The sequence below is a fragment of the Petaurus breviceps genome, unplaced genomic scaffold (assembly GCF_028583685.1).
Source record: "Petaurus breviceps papuanus isolate PSGF00001 unplaced genomic scaffold, PetGlider_PUasm1.0 178, whole genome shotgun sequence".
In the NCBI taxonomy this organism is placed as follows: domain Eukaryota; kingdom Metazoa; phylum Chordata; class Mammalia; order Diprotodontia; family Petauridae; genus Petaurus; species Petaurus breviceps.
The window spans coordinates 13,574,494-13,599,040 of record NW_027185777.1 but is presented as its reverse complement, the minus strand read 5'-3'; the positions used below and the strand labels follow the sequence as shown (position 1 = coordinate 13,599,040).

General features: G+C 36.1%; 1 protein-coding gene across 1 annotated transcript in view; it reads right to left on the bottom strand.

The window, feature by feature from the left end:
* The window catches only part of MLLT10 (MLLT10 histone lysine methyltransferase DOT1L cofactor), a 235,757-nt gene that overhangs the window by 35,896 nt on the left and 175,314 nt on the right, over positions 1-24,547 (bottom strand). Inside the window, exon 12 of the mRNA XM_069086119.1 lies at positions 11,743-11,921. Within this exon, the coding sequence (XP_068942220.1) occupies positions 11,743-11,921 (179 nt within the window). The remainder of the gene's footprint in view (positions 1-11,742; positions 11,922-24,547) is intronic.

The window sequence follows — 24,547 nt, the reverse complement described above, 5'->3', positions numbered from 1 at the left end:
GTGTGATGATGGAAAAGAAAACAAGGTGTAACAAATGCTGAAGAGAATGGCCAGAGAGGTCTCTGTGATGCTAAAAGGGAAGCATAAAAGGAGAGGGTTGAAAAGAAAAGTAAACTTACTTACATTCCGCAATAGGGAAAAGGTGGCCATGGTTGGAACTGAATAGCAGAGAAAGGGAAATATTGATGAGAATAGGACAGAGAACATGGTTAGTGAAGAGGCTTTAAAAAAATTTCATTAAAAATTAAATAAGATTGGGGTACTTGCTTTGAAAAACTGTATTTCATGTTCAGTTGCATAGAATTCGCCACTTTGTTGAAAGACCTCATTTTTAAAATTTTCTTTTTTATTATAAATGACTTAGATCAACAACACAAATATTTGTATAAACAGAAAAAAAAAGAATTGTTTATACTGTGAACACCTATTATGTGTACATGTAACATATTTCAGTTGTGTCCAACTCTTTATAACCTCATTTGGGGTTTTTTTGGCAAAGATATTAGAGTGGCTTGCCATTTCATTTTACAAATGAGGAACCTGAGGCAAACAGGGTGAAGTGACTTGCCCAGGGTCACACAGCTAGTGTTGGAGATCAGATTTTAACTCACATCTTCCTGATTCCAGACCCAGCCCTCTATCCACTAAGCCATCTAGCTGGCCCATCTATTATGTACACACTGATTTTCTAAATTACATATTATCACTGCCCTGTTTGTCTGTGTCCTCTTCTGATCTCTCTAGTATTTGTGATCTTTTTCTTTTTTTCCCTTCCAGAATCACTTTGACTACTCACCCCCCCAAAATAAAAGTTATCTCTTATAACAAATATGTATAGTTAAGCAAAATAAATCCCTACACAGGTTGCATCTGAAAAATGAATGTCATTCTGCACCCCTAGTCAGTCACCTTTCTGTTGAGAGCTAGAATTAAGATGCGCTTCCTCATTCATCTTCTGGTTTATGCATTCATCAGAATTTTTAAGTCTTTCAAAGCAGGCTTCTTTTACACTGCTACAATGACTACAATGGATATAAATAGTTCTCCTGGTTCTACTCATTTTAAATACTTGTTTCTACAAATTTTCCCAGGTTTCTCTGAATATGACCTTCTTTTATTTCTAATACAAAAACAATATTGCATTACATTCATACATTATAATTTGTTCAGGAATTTCCCAATTGAGATGAGAAATCATGGTCTCCAATTCTTTTCTACTACAAAAACTGCCTCTGAATATAATTAGGTTTTTCTCTGCTTTATCTCCTTTAACCTTGTTTATTTTTAATGCTGCCTTACTTTTGGGATCACAACTGGCACCTCTTTTTAAACATTTGCTTTACAACTCTTTTTATGGTGGTCAAGAATCAGAAATTAAGAGGATGTCCATCAACTGGAGACTGGCTGAACAAGTTGTGGTACATGAATGTAATGGAATACTATTGTGCTATAAGAAATGATGAGTAGGCAGACTTCAGAAAAACGCAGAAAGACTTCCATGAACTGATGCTGAGTGAAGTGAGCAGAACCAGAACACTGTACACAGTAACAGTAACACTGTGACAACCAACTTTTACAGACTTAGCTCTTCTCAGCAATATGATGAGCTAATACAATTCCTAAAGACTCATGATGGAAAATGCTATCTGTATCCAGAGAAAGAACTATGGAGTTTGAAAGCAGATCAAAACATACTACTTTTCCTTTTTTGGTTGTTCTTTTTCCTGGTTTTTCCCTTTTGTTCTGATTCTTTCACAATATGACTAATATGGAAATGTTTAATATGATTGTATGCATATAGCCCATATGAAATTGTCATCTTGGGGAGCAAGGAAAGATGGGAGAAAAACATATGAAACTCAAAATCTTAAAAAAAAGTTAATGTTGAAAACTATCTTTTCATGTAAAATTGGAAAAAATAAAACTATTAAGTGGGGAAAAATTAAAAAATAAAAATAAAAAAAAACTTAGATTGAAAAAAAATTGCTTTAACCATCATGAATTCTTCCCAGCCTCATTATTTTAATACTATGTAAATCTTTGGTTTTCATTTGTATATCTTATAAAAACATTCTATTTTTGGATTCTGGCTCCTTTCTGTATTTTATGGATAAGGTCAACCCATTCTTCTCTGAGGACATGATTACCAATTTTGTATTTATCTCCATCACATCTTCTCTCTGTCCAGTACCCATTCCTCACCAAGAAATGAAGAAAAATGATGTGAAAACACTAATAATCTATAACAGAAGTAGTCTGCACCTACTCTACTACCCATTCTCTTTTCACCTAGCCCAGACTCTAAACCTAAGTTCTGACATTTTCTTTCTTTCTCTGTAATCTTCCCTCTTAAGTTGAAGTTTGTTTTGCTTGTGAATATTCCTTCTTGGGCTCTACATTCCATAACCTAATCTCTGTTTTCCCCTTACTATCCCTATCAGTTTCTCTGTGGAATTCATTGTATTGTTATACCAAACTCTTTGAACAGGTGGGCATAATCAGTAGTCTTTGTTAGTTCAGATAAGACCAAGGTTCATAGGCTGCCTCTTTCCTCTCCCTTTTCCTTCCCATTCTTCCTAATTTCTTGAATAATTCTTTCACCCCTTATTCTTTCATCATTTAATGCCAAAGCAATCAAATAAAACTACATCCAGATCTTATGTTAATTGGGCTTAACTCCTGTGAGCCTTGAAGATAAGAAGGATTTTGAAGGGACATTTTTCTCTATTAACATATAAAAACTTCTATGATGTACAAATTCTTAAAGTTAAATGAGATATAGAAGGAAATAGGCAGTAAAACTATACTAGTGGGGACATCAGCTTTCCCCTCTCAGAACTAGATAAATCTAACTATAAAATAAACAAGAAAGAAGTTATGGAAATGAATAGAACATTAGAAAAGTTAGTTAAAACTGAATGGGGATAGAAAGGAGTAGGCATACCTTTTTCTCAGCTGCACATGGCATATCAATAAAAACTGACCATGAATTAGAGCTTTAAAATCTCACAACCAAATGGAGAAAAGTAGAAATATTAAATGCATCCTTTTTAGACCATAATACAATAAAAATTTTATTCAATAAAAGGCCATGGAAATAAATTTAAAATGAATTGTAAACTAAATAATCTAATACTAAATAATGAGTAGGTCAAAGAACAAACCATAGAAACAATCAATAATTTCATTAAAGAGAATGACAACAATGAGACAACATTCCAAAATTTATGGGATACAGCGAAAGCAGTACTTGGGTAAAAATTTGTATTTCCAAATGCTAACATTAATAAAACAGAAAGAACAGATCAATGAGTTGGGCATGCACCTAAGAACAAAAACAAACAGAAAGAAAAGAACAAAGTAAAAATCCCCAATTCGACACCAAATTGGAAATACTGAAAATCAAAGGCAATAAGTAGAATTAAAATTGAGGAAACCACTGAATTAATAATTAAAACTAGGAGCTGCTTTTATGGAAAAAAAAAATTGGTACACCATTGTTTAATTTGATTCTAAAAATGAAAACCAGATTACCAGTATCAAAAATGAAAAAGGTGAATTCAGAAGAGAAAATTAAAGCAATTATTGAGAGCTATTTTACCCATGCCAATAAATCTGACAATCTAAGCAAAACAGACGAATAACTACAAAAATATAACCTGCCCAGATTAACAGAGGAGGAAACAGAATACTTAAATAACCTATCTTAAGAAAAGAAATTTAACAAATCATCAATCAGTTCCTTAAGAAAAAATCCCCGAGACCAGATGGATTCACAAATGAATTCTATAAAAACATGTAAAGAACAATTAATTCCAATATTACATAAACTATTTGGAAAAATAACCAAGAAGAACTGCCAAATTCTTTCTAGGACACAAATATGGTGCTGATAACTAAACCAGGAAGAGCAAAACCAGAAAAACAAAAACTAGGTCAATTTCCCTAACAAATATTGATACAAAAAATTTAAACAAAATACTAGCAAGGCACAGCAATATGTCACAAAGACCATATACCATCTCCAGTTGTCCTGATCTATATCTGGCCACTAGAATCAGATGGCTTTGGAGGAAAAAGTGAGACTAGTGACTTTGCACAGCCCTCTCTCATTTAAATCCAACTCACTTGCAAGCCATGGCATCATCTTCCTGATGTCATGGTCCTCTTAGAGAAAGAAGGACAAACTGTTACAACCTGTGACTAGTCCCAGATGACCCACTGGGAACCCAACTGGCCAGTTCCAGTCAAGAAACTCAGCCTCTCCTCTCCACACACAGGGTATCATGCCATCACCTGAGGGTGCTCTGCCCAAAGGAAGGTAAATTTTGGTGGCTGGAACCTACCTTGATAGTTTTACTGGCAGGATTTGTTTTTTTTTTTTTTTTTTTTTTTTTGGCTTTTGGAGGGGGTAAGGCAGGGCAATTGGTGTTAAGTGACTTGCCCAAGGTCACGCAGCTAGTAAATGTTAAGTGTCTGAGGCCAGATTTGAACTCAGGTCTTCCTGACTCCAGGGCTGGTGCTCTATTCACTGGGCCACCTAGCAGACCCTTAGATTTCTGTCTTAAAAGACCATGTCTTAAACTCAATTCACTGTGGCTGTCACTGATTGGTCAACAATAGGTCCCTGCCCAAGCACTACTTAATGGTTATTTTGGGGTGCCCCAATGGCTTGTAGTGAATACAAATTGTAATTGCTTCTCTTTTGGCCAGAAATCCTAAGGGTCTTCCCCTCCCAGTCTGATTTTTTCTTTTTTTTGGATTACAGAGGCCATCTCGTGACTCACTTTTTTTTCTCTTTTTGAATGAATTAATTTTTAGTTTTCAACATTCACTTTTATAAGACTTTGTGTTCTACAACCCTTCCCCTCTGATACAGGCTATACATGTACAATCATATTAAACATATTTATTACTTTGACTCCCTTCTTAAGTAGCACTAACCACTGAATGGGCATTGCCTTAGTCAGTGAGAACTCAGAAAAACCTTAGCTTAAAAAGGCCAGGGTTTCCCCACTGCATACTGGGCCATCTCCAATTGTCCTGATCTATATCTAGCCACTGGACGCAGATGGCTCTAGAGGAGAAAATGAGGCTGGTGACTTTGCACATCCCTCCCTCACTTAAATCCAACTCACTTGCAGGTCATGACATCACAACACACAACACCACACCAAGTGGGATTTATACCAGGAAAGTAAAGATGTTTCAATATCAGGAAAACTATCAGCATAATTGACAATATCAATAACAAAACTGAGAAAATCATGATTACCTTATCAAATGCAGAAAAACCTTTTGACAAAATACAACACTCATTCCTATTAAAAACACTGGAAAGTCAGCAAACATCATCTGTAATGAAGATAAGCTAAAAGCTTCCCAATAAGATCAGGACTGAAGCAAGGGTGCCCTTTATTACCACTAATATTCAATATTATTCTCTAAGTGATAGCTATAGCAATAAGAAAAAAAGAAATTGGAGGAATTAGAATGGGCACATGAAGAAACAAAACTATCACTCTTTGGAGATGATATCATGGTATAGAAAAACCTAGAGAATTAACTAAAAAGCTAGTTCAAATAATTAACTTCAATAAAGTTTCAGGATATAAAATAAACCCACATAAATGATCAACATTTCTCTATACTACCAACCAACTCCAGCAGGAAGCAACAGAAAGAAAAATTCCATTTAAAATAACCGCAGACAATATAAAATATTTGGGAGTTTACACACCAAGAGAAATCCAGAAACTACATGAACACAATTACAAAATACTTTTTACACAAAGTCAGATCTAAACAAATGGAGAAACGTTAATTATTCATGGATAGGTTGATCCAACGTAAATAAAATGCTTCTGCCTAATTTACTTATTCAATACCATATCAAACTACCAAAAAAAATATTTATAGTTAGATAAATAATAACAAAATTCATCTGCAATAACAAAAGGTCAAAAATATCAAAAGTATAAGTGAAAAAAATCCAAAGTTAGTTGGTCTAATAGTACCAAGTTTTAAACTGTATTACATAGAGGTAATCAATCTAGTACTGTCTAAGAAATAAAGTAGTGGATCAGTGGAATAGATTGGGTATTCAATACACAGCAGTAAATGATCATCCTAATCCAGTGTTTGACAAAACCAAAGATCCAAGATTTTGGGACAAGAAATCACTATTTGATAAAAATTCCTAGGAAACCTAGAAAGCATTATAACAAAAACTATGTATAGACAAAGATTTCACATCATGTTCGGAGGGAAGGTCAAAATGTGTACATGATTTAATCATAAAGGGTGATGCATAGAATATTTAGCAGATTTATGGAAAGGGGAAGAATTTGTGACAAAAAAAAGATATAGAGAGCATTACAGGATGTAAAATGGATCATTTTGATTACATTGAATCAAAAAGGTTTTTTTATAAACAAAACCAATGTAGCTAAGATTAGAAGGTGGGGGGGGCGGCCAGGTAGCACAGCGAGTAAGAGCACCGGCCCCAGTGTCGGGATGACCTGGGGATCAAATCCGGGCTCAGACACTTAGCATCCACCCAGAAACACCTGGCCGTGTAACCTTGAGCAAGTTATTTAACACCAATTGCTTTAAAAAAAAAAAAAGATTAGAAGGCAGGTGGGAAACTGGGGAAAAAAAGTTTTTATGGTGTGTCTTTGATAAAGGCCCTATTTCTCAAATATATGGAGAAATGAATCAAATTTATAAGAATACAAGTCTTTCCCTAATTGATAAATGTTCAAAGGATATGAACAGGCAGATTTCAGAAGAAGAAATCAAAATTATTTCTAGTCATATGAAAAACTGCTCTAAATCACTATTGCTTAGAGGACAAATTAAAACATCTCTGAGGTACCATTTCACATCTATCAGATGCTAATATGACAGGAAAGGAAACTGACAAATGTTGGACAGGATGTAGAAAAATACGGACACTAATACACGGTTGCTGGATTTCTGAACTGATCTAAACATGCTGGAGAGCAATGTGGAACTATGTCCAAAAGGCTATAAATTGGGCATACCCTTTGACCCAGCAATACCACAACTAGATCTGTACCCTGAGGCTAATTATTTTTCTATTATGTTAATAACCAATTATTAATTAGGACCCAGGTTTATTTCTTCATTCAGGGACCAGCCCCTATAGGCCTTAACCCTCAGAGTACATGCACTGGCACTCCACTCAACTAGAGACTGTACTTGTGTTTAATACAAACTCTAATGTAGGTGAAATCTAACCCCAAAGTATCAAGTCTCTGCCCTTGAACCCCTCTCACTGCAGTTCAGGGTAACCCAGCTAATAAAGTAGAAAATCAAACAGTGGTCTGGAGACGAATTCCTTTCTCCAGATTGCTTTGGAGAGGGCTGAGTCTCATGAACAAGCTACATCTTCTCAGCAGGAGGAGCTAAAGACTTTTAGTCCATTAATTTACCTCATTAACTGTTCATTAATCAAGGTTGATTTCTTCTGTCTGGGGCATTGTCTTTCAAAATAATATTTAAGGCATTCAGTGTCTCCATTACATGTGTTTGGTTACCAAGAGAAACCACTGACGATCAATTTATTATCAGCTGGTCTAATTAATAAATTGATTATTAATTACCCAGAAATTCCCTCTTGGATTTCTCAATAGTCTCAACACCAAACAGATAAAAGGAAAAGGACATGTAAGAACAAAAATATTTATTTGTTATTGTTATTCAGTTGTTTTACAGTAATGTCCAACTTTTTGTGACCCCATTTGGGTTTTTCTTGGCAAAGATAGTTTGCCATTTCCTTCTCTAGCTTATTTTATAGATGAGGAAACTGAGGCAAGCAAGGTTGGGTGCCTGTGTCACACAGTAAGTATTTGAAGCCAGATTTGAACTCTGGTCTTTTAATTCAGGTCAGGCACTCTAGCCACCTAGGTACCCCAAAGGCAACTAACTGTCAGGAGTGGGGTTCAAACTCATGCCTCCACAGAGGAGAACAAGTTGTTGTATATGATTCTGATGGAATACTATGTTGCTCACATGAGCTGATACAAAGTGAAATAAGCAGAACCAGGAGAACATTGTACACAGTAATAGCAACACTGTATGATAATTAGCTGTGAATGACTTAGGAATTCTTAATGATCCAAGACAATTCTAAAGGACTGATGAAGAAAAATATATAACTGATAAAAGAGTTGGAATGCAGATTGAAGTATACTTTTTCTTTTACTTTATTATTCCTGGGATGGTTGTTTTTGGCAGGGAGGAAGGAAGGGAAGAGAATTTGGATCTCAAAACTTTAAAAAATGTTTAGAATTTTTTTTACATGTAATTAAGAAAAAACACATACTTCTGTGTATATGCATAGTTACCCCACCCCCCCATGAACTTCACCCTCATTTAGACCAGAGGTTCTAACCCTGGGGTCCAGGGACCCTGAATTCATAAACTTGGTTGAGGAAAAAAAAAAATCTTTATTTTCTCTAACCTCACTGAAATTTTGCATTTCCTTGCTTTAAGAATGTAAGCAATGAATCATTATTCTGAGAAAGGGTCCATAGGCCTCACCAGACAGTCAAAGGGGTCTATGACAGAGAAAAAAAAATGTGAAGGAACCTTGATTTAAATCTCCTGATTTAGATATTATCAGAGATAATATTTGTAAAGCGCACAGGGCCTGCAAGATGGCTGGTTTGCAAGTACTTTTTTTCTTACTTCCAATTGCTCAAATGTATTTACCTTTTCAAGTTTCTTTTGCCTTCAGTATGTCTGTTAACAAAGATTGCTCTCATCTCTGTCCTTTCATCAGGAATTCTTGAAAGTATTTTATTACATGTCCATCCCACCCCCACCCCCATTAGAATTAATACACTGTTTTACAGTCTAATTTATTCATGGTGGTCTTAATTTTTCACCATTTAGAATAGTGTATTTCCTCTCTTTCAATGAAGTTGAAATACTCTTGTGTGATTCTAACTAGTTCTGTGGCACTTGAAAGTTCTTTTTGAATGCTCACAGTAATCTTTGGCCTGGAAGCTCTGGATTTTCGTTCTGACATTCTAGGTCTCTTTCTTGCGGGGTCCATTTTTAAGAATTGACTAGTGGATTCTTTTTATTTTTACTTTGTCTTTTGAGTCTAAAAGATATGAAGTATTTCATGTCCTTGAAACAAGACATAGTCTTTCAGGAAGTCTAATGATGGCTTATTCAGGAAGTCCTAGGGATCTTAAATTAATTCTCCTTTGCCTATTTACCTAATGTTATTTTTGAAAGAAGATATCTTGCATTTTTTTTCTTTTAGTTTAATCTTTTGAATTTATGATTTCTTTTTCTCCTAGAATCACTGAATTATTTTTGCTCCATTCTATCTTTCATGAAGTCTACTACTAGTATGAGGTCTTCCAAGATCTGTTCTAAGCTATTTATTGCCTTCATTTCTTTTTATTCCTTTGCTATTTTTAATGCTTACAACTAGCAAAATAATGCTGCAAATAATTTTCCTTATATCACAAAATCATTATTTATTTTTACATTTAAAAAAATAAAAATTCAGAATTTCATTACATAAAATTAAAGGAATGAAATACAGAATTCTGGTGATACATAAGAATACTTAATACTCAGACTGGTAGCATGTGCAGGCCTTTGACCAGCAGAGAAATAGCTAAAACTTAAAACTTCATTAACAACAGTATTTTAAAGTAGCAAGTTCCAGGTTTTTTCTTTCCCAAAAGGTAGCATCTCAGATCAAACTTCTGAGCCCAATGGTGGGGTATCCTTGTCATTTACTTTCCAGTATATTTAATTAATTTCCCTAACCTCTACCACACCACCTCCTCATTTCTCTGTCTCTCCAGTAATTACTTTTTGTTTGTCTTGGTATCTCCCATGCTACACACCTCACGCCCAAAGTTCCTAGTTATGTTTATGCCTTCATAACTAAATGAACTTAAGAATTTTCTTTATTTACATCACCTAAATGTAAATACCATGTACACAGAACTAGAACAAAAGTTCAAAGTATGCTAGTATTTTAGGAGTGATCAAACACTCCAAATTGTTTCTCTCTGACCAACTCTATTGTTTCAGCTGAAAAAAAAATGGCCACTCAGTTCACATCCTAGGCCTCCTGTCTACTTCCTTCCTGATTTTGTGTTGCAATGGAAAAAGCAGTATTTTTTTAAGTCAAAGGACCAAGGATTCAAAAGTCCACTCTGCCAGTTGAGCAAGTCATGTTTAACCTCTGATGAAGGGGTTGAACTACACTGCCACTAACACGTAAATAACTTCTCTGGGCCTAATTTTCCTTAAAATCAGCATAAATTTGGCACATTTCTGAAGCCCTTAAAATAGCCAGATTATATGATCCAGTATATTTATTGTTGTTTCCTCTCCAAACCCCTCTCCCAATAAATGGTCCAGAATATTAGAATCTTACATGTTCAGAAATATACAAGTGTTAACAGATCGTAAAATGTGTTCTACTGCATATTTTAGTTTTACTAATAAAATGTCAGATATAGAAGGGAGTGATGCAGGTACCAAGTTTGGAGGTGTGCTAGTACATCAATATGCTTTATCTTATGGAAGGTGATCTTTCACAATATTTTTCCCTAACTATAAGAATCACATATAAGATACATTCAAATGCATAAACAAAATCAGATTTTTCTCATATGACACTTTTAATTTTAGCTCTTAAAAGACAAATATCTATGTCCCCAAACCAGAACAAAAGGTCATATGCTATTTCATTAGTTGCCACGGCTGGTCATAAGGCAAGAAAGAGATAAAAGTTGAAAAGTATGGGCAGGCATGGATAGGAGTTGTTACCTGAATCACTGGAAGAAACTCTTGAATCAATGAGATCACAGATTGATTTGAGTATTAAGAGGTATGTCATGCCAATAAATTCTATTTAAAAGTTTGAAAAGAAGGTTCATATGCATTCATTACACTATACTGGGATTATGTCATGCTGAATATTTCCCCAAAATTAATGGGAAGTCATCTGGGCTGGGAGAATTTTTTCTTCAAAATATTAACAATATCAATAACAAAATATGATGGATATTCTATTTTTAAAATGTTCAAATCTCATGACCTAGGTTTTTAAGAACTTTTAAAAAGTTATAAAATGGATATTTGAATCTTAACTGTTTTAGAATGGAAAAAGAATTAAAATTTCCATTGAATAACTAAATTTTTCATGTCAATCCAAGATAAATCTGAAAGAGATTTAAGAATCCCCAAAAGAAAATAATCTAATTCATTCCCACCTTCTAATTTACCCTTTTTCACAGTGGGATAAAGTAGGAAAAATAAAATTTTTATACTCAGTGGATGTGGGTTTAAATCCCTTACTATACATGTGACCTTGTGCAAGTCATTTCACCTCATCCATAGAAGGAGGGCAGTGGAATAACTGACCCCTTTAGATCTAGTCTATAATGATGGATTTTGTTACCTCACTGTGTAAAAAGAAGAGGTTTGGACTAGCTGAAAGAGATGGGCTCTGAGGTTCTTTCTAGCTCTCTTTATGATCTTTCAAGATCTCCTCAGGTGGCAAAACCTACAAATCCTATAACGTATACAAGAAAGAAAGAGGTATTTTTCCCAGTGGCCATATCAGCACAAATTAAGATATAAAACAAGTTTTTGCTGACAATTAGTTTCCCTAGAGGAAACAAAAGAAAAGACTAAATGACAAGACTAAATCTAGTGACCAACATAAGTACTTGCCTGAGTTGTAGCAACAGCAGTGGTCACAGATGATGTGGTTGAAGGAGACAGACCTCCTACTTGTTGCAAATGACCAGAAGATTGTGGAGGTAAATGAGAACTAGAAACAGGCGTGCTGGATCCTGAGCCAGATACTGCATTCGGAAATGATACTGCTACATCATTGCTGCTATAAATACCTAAAAGAAAAGAAAATGTGTCAGTAAAATTAATCAATAAGCTACACCAAAGTATTATATTTCATAAAACAGAGGAAACAAAACCCTTTGTTTTGTTTGTAATGGAAAGAAAGGGATGGTTAAAGATTGGTTGTGGAAGTAGAATTAGGTCTTATTAGACCTAATAACTAATTGGATTTGGGGATTGAGGTAGAATTGGGGATAACTTTGAAGTTGTGAACTATGAGTATCAGAGAGGACAGGGAACTCATCAACAAAAATCACAAAGTGTAAGTGAAAGATTGTACACCTAACTTCTAAATATTGATTTTTCAAGACCCACAGCCTAACCCAGTTATCTTTTAGGGATTAAAAATTCAATTTGGACAATTCATTTCAAAGTGTAACTTTCAAAGGAATGTGAAGTAGGAAAACATTTCTTTACAAAGTTTGGAGTGGGGGTGGGGAGAGGGAGAAGGCAAACCTTTTACTAGAGTTGATGATAAAGAAAGCAGGGAAGGACTGACTATGGGCAAGAAGTTGTCTAATCCCTATCCTCTAGGAGCTTGCTTCTTCTATCACTCCCTTTCATCTTTATACTTTTATCTATTTCCTTCCCTACAGCCTATAACTCAAATTTGCCCCATCCTTAAAAACAAAACAAAAAAAACAACTTTATACTAACATCCCTTTAAGCTATGGTTCTATTTCTTTATCCTTTTAACAGCCAAATTTCTTCATCACTCAATTGAAATTCTTCTAGGTAAGAAAAATTTAACTGTTAATGACAATGGTCTTTCCTCAGTTCTCATGCTTTCTTACCTTTCTGAAGACTGAGACAATGCTGACTACTCCCTTTACATATCAAGACTCCCAGTACAGATATTTAGTTGTCTTCCTCCTGACTGTCCAGACCATTCCTCCATCTCCTTGGTTGGGCTATCAATCTGCTTTTCTTCTACTAAAAATGGTGACCCCCAAGGTTTTTTCTTAAGCTTTATACTCTTTATACTGTCCCCCTTAAGTGATTCCATCCATGTCCTCCCAACTCCCCAATTTCCTTATTCTCTGTTTATCTCTGTCACACCCACACATGTCCCACACCAATAATCAACAATTATTTATCAAGCCACTATCATTGAGAAGGCTGTGTAGTATAGCTAAAAGAATCTGGAATTAAATGACAACAGTTCAAATTTTACCTCTGACAAGTACTAGCTATGTGACCTTGGGCAAGTCATCTTTACCCATGTGGGCTAAATCTCTTCATGTGAAAAATGAAGTTGTCAAACAAAATGGCCTCCCTCAGAAGTCCCTTCCAGCTTTGGCTCTACAATCCTATATACCAGGCACCCTGATAGAACTAGAGGTACAAATAACAAAGGTGAGATAGTCCGTCCTCTCTAAGAGCTTCCACTATACTAGCTGCATTGAACTGTGGCCCCACATAGTCAGCTACATACTAGACATGCTTCTCAACTTTAACATGTTCAACAAAACTGATTATTTTCCCTCCCACCTAAAACAATCTTTCACTTAAACTTCATGAGTTTTGTTGATGAGTTCCCTATACTCTCTGATACTCATAGTTCACAACTTCAAAGTTATCCCCAATTCTTCCTCAATCCCCAAATCCAATTAGTTATTAGGTCATATTTAATTCTACTTCCACAACCAATATTTAACCATCCCCTTCTTTCTATTAACACAGCCCCTACTGTAGTTCAGATACTCATCTCACATGGATTACTTAAAATATCTTACTACTTAGCCTCCCTACTTCCAATCAATCTTCTCTCCAATTTATCCTCTACATAGTCAAAATTATCTTTTTAAAGCCACAGGTCTGACCCTGCTTAAAGAACTGGGGGACTACCTATTGCCTCTAGAATAAAATATAAACTCTTCACCCTAGAATTTAACACCATGCAACTCTCTCCCTTCAACCTACATTTCCAGGCTTATTTCACATCCCATGACTCATCTTCTGTACCTTCAAACCAGCTGAGCCCCATGCCAGGAATAAATCACCTTCCAGACCCCTACCTTTAGAGTCTTGCTTTCTTCAAGAAGGTTCAGGTTACGTATCTATTCCCATGAAAAGCCTTCCCCTATTTCAGCCAAATGTGATTACCATCTTTCCCATCAAATTATATATTTAATTCTGTGTGTATATGTTTAAGTTCCTTGACAGCAAGGGTGATTTTTAGTATATGTGGTCCCATTGCCTTGGAAACAGCAGATGCACAGCAAGCAAATGTGTGTCGTATTTAAATATCACATGAAAAAGAAATCTAGAATAATACTGTATGAATTGTTCATAAGCCAAAAAAGAAGCACTGTAGTCTCAAAAAGCAACAATGTGTTGAAGAATATATAGTTGGACAACAACACAATGGAACTTTACTCAATGCTGCTAAATTTCTTCCTGACACTGCTTTTACCATGTCACCCTCCTGTTTCAATATCTCTATGTAGTAGCTCTTAAATCAAGCCCAGAGTCTCAAAAACCTTTATATTCACTTGCAGTCGATATATTTGTCTGAAAAATGTCATATTGATTTTTCTACCAAAGCTTCATCGTATATGAAAAATATACCTCTTTGGTAATTACATGTGATATCTAAATACCATCCTCTCTCAATTATCCATGCTAAAGGAGAAAAACGTCACAAATATTAATGGTCTGAAATTCTAAAGGTGAAAATGGTTCAAGAGGGATGGGAGCTTATCAAAAGTGAAATTCTGACAATGCAATCATAAATTATACCAATGAAGGAAAGGGAGAATTATTTGTCTAGAGGGAACCATGTTACTGCAAAGAAAGTTCTTTGAGAAGTTCAGAGCTCTAACAGTATGAGAAAATTTATAATACAATAAACTAAAGATTGCCCAAAATAAAAGACAATAAAAAGGGAATTTTCAAACGTCACATATTGGCAAATATAGTGGTTGGGGGGGAGAAGACTAACAGTACATTCCCAAACATGCAGATTTATTTCCAACAAAGGAATTAAGATTATTATACCATGACTTGCATCTATTACCTAGGCAGCAGTAAAGACTAGTCATAATTTGCTTGTTTCCTCTATCAAGGAGAAAAATCTTAACTGAAAAGAAATGAAGCAAAATAATTAAGAGAGCAATGAAATCCAAACTAGACGTAAAGGCAGAAAAATTATAAATGACTTCAAGTCATAAGATGGTTGAGTGAGTCAATGAATGAAAGAATGAGGTCTAAATGAATTACATTTCAGGGACTAAATTTTAGACACCATAGCTCAATTGCTTCCTTCAGGTCCTAGAGAAACTCTCACCTTATCCCAGAGCCTGTCCTAATTCCCTTTAATGCTCCTACCTTCCCTCTGCAGATTAGCTCCCATTCATCCCTTGGGTAACTTGTTAGTTGCTTGAATGCTGTCACCTCCATTAGACTTTGAGCTTCTTGTGGGCAGAGACTCTCACCTTTCTTCATATCCCAAGCACTTAGCACAGTGCCCGGCACACAGCAAGCATTTAATAAATGTTTACTGACTGAATGAACAAAAATGTCCCAAGACTAGAAATGCACAACCATTTTCCTAACATTCAAAATGCAGAAATAGATAGATCTTGTTTCCTATATACTATACCACAAACTACACACTTCTGAAAAATGCAAAGAAATGCTTCCTGAGATAATTTAGCATCCCTGGACATGTTCAAACAGAGGCTAGATGGCCACGCGGATATTCTGAAAGGAGACTTATGTAAAGGACTGTTGTAATGTTCCTTTCAATCAGTCTTTATGATGCCAAAAAAACCCAAAACACATTATTAAATACATTTTACGTAACAATCGTCTTCAAATAACTGAAGACTTGCCAGGTGAGGACTAGAGAACATGTTCATACTGTATGTGACTCTAGATGGCACATGTAGGAGCAACGGAAGCATATTTGTGCATTATATAAGAAAGCTGAATGAACTCCCCATCACTGGAACTAAATCTATTGACATTATATGACTATTTAGAGATGGGATATTCCATAGGGGATTTGTACAAGTGGCTGGATTAATTCCTCTAAAATTCCTGCCAAATTTCACATTCCATCAAGAATGATGGGGAAGATTATCAACAGATATAATGGAAAAGCTAGGCATTCCAAACTGGTGGAATAGCATGAAGAAGGTACAAAGCATAAACTCTAGGAACTAGGAGCAGTCCACTTTGGCTGAAGGATGACTGAGATAAGGAACGTTGTGAAATAAGAATACAAAGTAAGCTCAAATCAGATTGTGGAGGGCTTTGAATGGCAAGTTGAAGAAAATTTATCTTTTATTAGGGAAGCAAGAGATATGTACTAGGCCTTTGCGCTAAGAAGAATTCTTTGTAAAGAATATGCGAGGTGGGTTTAAAGGGGGTGGAGGTGGGGCAAGAATGAGTTTGAGGCTGTTAGATGGTTCAGGAGAAAGGAATGAGGGACAATATTCTAAATATCACTGGGATCTAGGTAAAACCAGCATAAAAGTAAGCTTCTTTTACTTCAAACTTTCAGAGTCTGAAAATTCTGGCTTTATTTTCTTATAATTGAGAATAAAATGGGAAAATTCTTAATTACAAACTGAATGCACTAGAGAGGAAGTATTTTTCAATGGAAATTCGATCTACATTTGATAAGGCTTTTAAAAAATAACCCCCTAAGCATTGGACTTTTGGGGGAATAGGCAGGGTTGGGCTATATACATGCATGAACAAAGCTGGCATGCATTAATTGGAAAACATCCATCTGCCCTTTTTTTCAAGTGCAGAGTAATTTAGTACATCATATGCTATCTCTCAACTGATCCTAAAGTACTTTCAAAGACATATGCCCTGAAGGAACAGGAATATATTATTGAGTCACAGAAAATGATCAAGAATTCTTCAGAAGGAATAAGAGAGAAGGGTGATAGATGGGTGAGGGAGGCATAAAATTAGGGCCCCAGGAATCTAGGAGGCTGATGGAGAAGCAGTATAGAAATGGCATGAAGCATTTACTAACTCCAAAGTTGGATTCAGAAGATATGGGTCAAAGTAAAAATGTGACGAATTAGGAACATTAAAAATTAAAAATGCAAACCATGCTGTTCTTTTTCACTCACTCTATAGACTGTGGGAAAGCAAGTACGTTCTGTTGGCCATCAGTCTTAATAATGAAAGCCTCAGATGCTACATTAAAAGGAAGAACATACCTAGTGTATACCAAGAGGAGGTTAATAAAGTAATACTAATTAGTTGGAAAAGGTACTGGCCTTCTTTAAATTTACTTTTAATACAGTTTAAATAGTCTGAAGCATTGTGCAAATCCAACCAGCTGTCTTTTCTTTAATTGCCCCTTATTTCCATACAAAGGTCTTTTATTGACCTTTCACTTTTAACTCACAGAGTAACAAAACCAAGTATTGTTGCAATGACTGCCTGGAAAAAGAATATCTGAAAGCTATACCAGACCTTCCTTTCACTCTTATGACTTTATGGGAGGCAGCTTGGCAGACAGGAAAATTCAATGACTCTGCAGTAACAGGGCTTGGGCCAAGGTTCTCTCTGGGTTTGTTTCCTCATGAAGGAAGGTACCCACCTTCTGAGAGAGAAGCCACGGGCTCAAGGTGCTGCATGAGACATAGTTTTCTGGTCATGGAAAAAGTGGAAGTTTGTCCTTTTTTACTATGAAAATTTGTTGCAAGGGTTTTTTTTTTCTTCTACCACCCCCCCCAGGATGAAAGGGAAACAGAAAAAGAAAGAAAAAACAAGTTTTTAAATCTAAGTCAAGTTCACCAAAGTGCTACCATAAATTAGCTTTTTTAAAAAGTGGTGCAGTCTCAGGGTCATCCATGGACAATCTGAGCATACACAGTGAAGTATTTTTGATCATATCATCTATTTCCCTCCCTTTATTTTTTTTTCATTTTTCAAATGCTTTATTAACTTCTAATTTACATCATTCATTTCTGCCTGATTTTGAGTTACAAATTTTCTTCCCATCTTTCCCCTACCCACTGCCCCAAAATAGCAGTCCAACAGGATATCCCCTCCTCCAATCTGCTCTCTCCCATATTTTCTCCCATACCCCTTTCGACAGCCAACCAGCCACACGTGGCAGCTTCAGCTCCTGGCCTGCAGAGAGTAGGGGAACCAAGCAACCAGTCTGAGGGGTAATCACTCTTGCTTTAACCTCCTTGGATCTGGATTGCAGTCTAGGGTGGAAGTCCTGGCGTGTGTCCACCTTTCCAGAGTGGGGTGGAGACCTCAGAGAGGGCACCCATCTAATAACTCTGGCAGCTGAGAAAACCCCAGCGTTTGGGACAAAAGCTCCCCTGTCTGGTGGCAGAGTTCTACTGTGGCAAAAAGCCCAGGGGTCAAGTGACTGAGGGGCGACATGACCAGGCAAAGGAAACAAAGCAGACAGAAGATTCCAACATTAGACTCCTATTTAGGGGACAAAAAGGAGCAAAGCATGGAACAGGAGGAAGACAATAAAGTCAGAACTCCTGCACCAAAAACTTCAAAGGAAAATAAGAGCTGGTTACAGGCCATAGAGGACCTTAAGAAGCAGATAACAGAAGTGGAGGAAAAATTGGGAAGAGAAATGAAAACGATGCAAGAAAATTACAAAATGAGTCAACAGCCTGAGGAAAATCACACCTTAAAAAATAGACTAACTCAAATGGCACAAGAGACTCAAAAAGGCAATGAGGAGAAGAATGCCTTAAAAAGCCAAATTTGCCAGATAGAAAAAGAATCTCAAAAGCTCAATGAGGAGAATCATTGCTTCAGAATTAGATTGGAGCAAATGGAAGCTAATGACTTGATGAGAAATCAAGATGCTGTTAAACAGATAAAAACAAAGGAAAGAATAGAAGGCAATGAATGTGAAATATCTCATGGGAAAAACCACTGACCTGGAAAATGATCCAGGAGAGAGAATTTTAAAATGATTGCACTACCTGAAAGCCATGATCAAAGTAAGAACCTAGAAATCATCCTCCAGGAAGTTCTCAAAGAAAACTGCCCTGATATTTTAGAACCAGAGGGCAAAATAGAGGTTGAAAGAATCCACCGATCACCTCCTGAAAAAGATCCCAAAAAGAAAACTCCTAGGAATATTATAGCCAGGTTCCAGAATTCCCAGATCAAGGAGAGAATATTACAAGCAGCCAGGAAGAAACAATTTGAATATTGTGGAAACACAATCAGGATAACCCAGGATGGCCTGGCAGCTTCTACATTGAGGGATCGAAGGGCTTGGAATATGATATTCCAGAGGTCAAAGGAGCTGGATTAAAACCAAGAATCACCTACCCAGAAAAACTGAGTGTCATGTTTCAGGGGAAAATAAGGTCATTCAGTGGAATAGAGGACTTTCAAGCATTCTTGATGAAAAAACCAGAGTTGAATAGAAAATCTCACATTCAGATACAAGAAGCAAGAGAAGCATGAGAAGGTAAACAGGGAAATCATAAGGAACTTATTAAAGTTGAACTATTAACATTCTTACATGGAAAAACAATAATTGTAACTTATGAAACTTTTCTCAGTAGTTGAAGGGAATAGAAATATATATATGTCTATATATAAGGGTATATGGGCATATGAATACATATGAATGTGTGTATATGTTTACAGGTATATATAGATACCTATACATAGGTATACAGGACCAATGACTTAAAAGGTGAAATAAAAGAGGTGAGAGAGGAATATAATGAGAGGAGATGGGGAGAGACACAATGGGGTAAACTATCTCACACAGAAGAGGCAAGGGAAAATGGTAACAATGGAGGGGAAGAATAGGAAGGCAAAAGGAAATGGATCAACCTTATTCCCATTGAATTTGGCTTGAGGAGGGAATGAAATACACCCTAAATAGGGTATCACCCTCCAGGAGAGTAAGGGGGGTAGGGGATGAGATGGGGGATGATGGAAGGGAGGGCAGGCTTGGGGGGAGGGAAGTTGGAAGCACCCACTTTTGAAAAGGAACGGGATCAAAACGGAGAATAGAACAAGTGGGAGGTGGGATAGGAGGGAGGGAAATATATTTAGTCTTTTACAATATATCTACTATGTTATTGTTTTGCATTAGCCACACATGTACAACTTATACTGAACTGCTTATCTTCCCAGTAAGTGTAGGTGTCAAGGGAAGAAGGGAATGAATCTGGAATTCAAAGTTTTAAAATCAAATATTCAAATATATATATATATATATATACACACACATACACACACTATTATTACTACTATTTTACATGTAATTGGGAAATAAGATATACAGGCACTGGGGCATAGACATACCCTGGAAAAGTCGAAAGGGGTAGGGGAGAAAATATGGGAGAGAGCAGACTGGAGGAGGGGATATCTTGTGGGACTGCTATTTTGGGGCAGTGGGTAGGGGAAAAACGGGGAGAAAATTTGTAACTCAAAATCTTGTGGAAATGAATGATGTAAATCAGAAGTTAATAAAGCATTTAAAAAAAAAAACAGGTAAAGAAGTCTTACTTCTGATGAAAAAGGTCATCCATCTCCGGAGAAAGAATTGATGGTGACTGAATATAGATTGAAACATATTTTTTCACTTTATTTTTCTTGAGGGTTTTTTTTTCCCTATCCTTTCTTTTCCAACGTGACTATTTACAATGTGATGCTTTACATGACTACACATAAATAACCTGTATCAAATTGCTTGTCTTCTCAATGAGGGGGCTGAGGAGGGAGGAAGGGAGAGAATTTGGAACTCAAAGTTTTAAAAATTAAATGGTAAAAACTGCTATAAGTGTAACTAGGGAAAAAAATAAATATTAAATAAAAGCTAACAAAAAAAAAAGTCCTACCAAATTCCTTGTATGACAAAAAATACGGTCTTGATACCTAAACCAGGGAGAGTCTAAACAGCAAAAGAAAAACTATAGATTAATTTGCTTAATGAATATTAACACAAAAAGTTTATGTACATATTAGCAAGGAGAGTAAAACAAATTATCATAAAGAGCATACTATGACCAAGCTGAATTTATACTGAGAGTACAGTACTGGTTAAAAATGGAAAACTGGGGCAGCCAGGTAGGACAGCGAGTTAAGAGCACCAGCCCCAGTATCAGGATGACCTGGGGGATTGAATCCGGGCTCTAATACTCAGCACCACACCCAGAAATAACTGCCCGCATAACCCTGAGCAAGTTACTTAACCCCAATTGCTTTAAAAAAAAAAATTAGGAAAACTCTAAGTACAACTGACCATATTAACAACAAAAAACAAACAAAAAAAAATCATGATTATCAACAGATGCAGAAAAAACTTCTGACAAAATACATTTCTGTTCAAAACAGTGAAAGAAATAAGCAGAACTTTTCCTAAAATGATAAGTAGTACCTATCTAAACCCAAGATGAAGCATTACCTATAAGGGGGATAAGCTAGAAGCCTTTCCAATTAAGATCAGGAGTGATGCAAGGATGTCCATTATCACCGGTACTATTCAATTTCTGCTGGTATTCAGTGATTTTTCAGTCACACTCTTTGTGACCCCATTTGAGGTGTTCTTGACAAAGATACTAGAGTGGTTTGCCATTTCCTTCTCCAGCTCAGAATGAGCTTAAAAAAAGATGACATCATAAGGATATTAGTGAATCATGGAAGAAATAATCTGTAAGATCTATGGATAGTGGAAGACTTTGTGACCAAACAAGATATAGACAGGTTTACAGGAGGTAAAATGGATAATGTTGATATCATAAAACCATAAAGTTTTTGCACAAACAAGACCAATGGAGGAGAAATAAGGGGAAAATCTTTGGAGCAAGTTTCTTTGATAGAGGATTCATTTCTAAGATGGGGGAAATGTCAAATTTACAAAATAAGATCCATTTCCCAACTGATAACTGATCAAAGAATATGAAAATGCAGTTTTCAAAGGAAGAAATACAACTATCAATAGCCATGTTAAAAAAAAAAAGTTCTAGGGGCGGCTAGGTAGCACAGTGAGTAAAGTGCTGGCCCTGGAGTCAGGAGGACCTGAGTTCGGTTCCAGCCTGAGACACTGAACACCCACACAAAAATACTAGCCATGTAACCTTGGGCAAGTTACTTAACCCCAAACTGCCCTCCAAAAGGCAAAAAAAAAAAAAAAAAGTTCTAAATCACTAATAATTAGAGAAATGCAAATTAAAACAACTCTGAGGCACCGGATCAGCAAAGATGATAAGAAAGGAAAATGACAAATACTGGAGGGAAAGTGGGAAAACAGTCATACTACTACACTGTTGGTATAGCAATAAACTGACTTAACCATTCTAGTTATTTGGAGGGGCAGCTAGGTGGAGCAGTGAGTAAAGCACAGGCTCCGGAGTCAGGAGGACCAAAATTCGGTTCCGGCCTCAGACACTTAACACCCACACAAAAAACTAGCCGTGCAACCTTGGGCAAATTACTTAACCCCTATTGCCGTCCAAAAAGGCAAAAAAATAGAAATTTGGAACTATGCTCCCATTTAGAGTTATTAAACTCTAAATACTTTTTAACTTGATTCATACCGTTACTAAAAAAGATCAAAGAAGGAAGAATATATAGGTACAAAAGTATTTATAGTAACTCTTTTTGTGGTAGCAAAGACTGGAAACTGAAGGATGTCTATTAAGTGGGGGATGGCTGAAGAAGTTTTACTTATGAATGTGATAGAAAACTATTGTTATAAGAAATGATGAAGGGGAATAGTTTCAGAAAAAACTGGGAAGACCTGTGAACTAATGCAAAGGCAAGGGAACAGAACCAATAAGACAATTTATATAATAACAATACTATAATCAACTTTGAAAGACTTAATAACTCAGACCAATACAATGATCAATCAAAATTACAAAGGACTCATGATGAAACATCTTATTTACCTCCAGAGAGAGCTGATGGACTCAAGAGTACAGTCTGAAGCTTATTTTGTTATTTGCATGACTATATATATTTTTGTAATAGGTTTTGTTTTTCTTGCCTTTTCAATGAGAGGGAGAAGGGGGAGAAAATTCAAAACCGAAAAGAAAATTGAATAATAATTAAAAAAAAAAAAACCAACCTACATGTTCTATGGACATCGTAAATTAAGTATCTCCAAAGCAGAACTCATTATCTCCCTATTCACCCTCTCACCCGAACTCTACCAAATTTCCTTATTTCTGCTGAAAGCACAATCAAATCTTTGTTGCCCAAGATGATGGCAAACCTTGTCATTATTCTTGGCATCTAAGTCTCCTTCTCTTCATGTATCCAACCAGTTGTCAAATCTTTCAGTTTTAACTTGTTCTATAACATTTCCCACATTATGCGTCTCCATTTCTCTACTCACACATTCATCTGTCTAGTTCAAGCCACCACCACATCTCATTTGGCCTATTGCAAAAAAGTGCTTTTCTTTCATTCCCTCTTCCACAATGCTGCCAAATTAATATTCATAAAGCACAGGTATGACCATCTATTTCACTCCCTGACTCAACAAATTCTAGTGGTTCCCTGTATTTCCTTTAGAATTAATTATAACCTCCTTTATTTGGCAGTAAAATTGTTCCCTATTTGGATCAAATATATGTTTCCTTTTTAAGGATGGAGTCAAATAGTTATCTGTCCCCCCTCCACTCTCACTCTATAACTACTGTCTCCTTCTGTAATTTCTACTAACATGCCTAAGTCTCTTGTACTCATAAAAAAAAACCACCTTTGCTTGATCCTTCAAAGTACTGTCTTTTATCTCTTTCCCCTCTCCTAACCAAGTTCTCATAAAAAGTCTTCTCTAGTCCTTGCTTCAAATCCCTTATTTGCCACTTACTTCTCAGCAACTTGCAATCTGGCTTTTGATTCTATCAATAGAATAAAATTATACTCATTATGAAAAATATGAAAAACCCCATTAATTGCTAAGGCCAGCATAAGTTAATGAATCAAATAAGAATCCATTACTAAGTGCTAAGCAAGGTACTACAATAGCTAGTCTCTTGGGATATAAGTACAAAGAAATAAGTCCTACTTGCAAAGAGCTCTAATGGAGAGACAAGTACATTTGTAACTATATACAACATAAAGATGGGCTGAATAAATACAAATATATACAAAATATTTAAATAGGAGCTAGTTTGGGAGGGCACTGGCACTTGGAGAAGATCAGAAAAGGCTTCAATGCAGAGGATGGTGTTCTAGTTGCACCTTCAAGGAATAAAGGGACTCTGAAGGGAAGAACATTCTGAAAGCCATGGCTGGTGCTCAATGCAAAAGGCAAAGAGATGGGGGATAGAATGTTACGTGCAAGAAACACCCAAATGTCAATTTAGCTGCATCCCAAATGTAGGGTAAGTAGGAAGGAAGAGAATAATATCCAAAGGAGAATAGAAAGATAAGAGTGGGACAACAGGCTGTATTGGGCTTTAAAAGCTCAACACGGGGGTTTATATTTTGTCCTATGGAAAAGAGGAAGCCAATGGAGTTGACCAAGTAATGGAATGGCATGATCAGATATGCACTTAAGCAAAATTACTTTGGCAGTAGTACGCAGGAGTAACCGGAGCAGAGAGAAACTTAGGGCACACAGGCGAATTAGAAAGTTGTTGCAAGAATACAGGAATGTGAGGGCCTGAACTAAGATGGCAGCTCC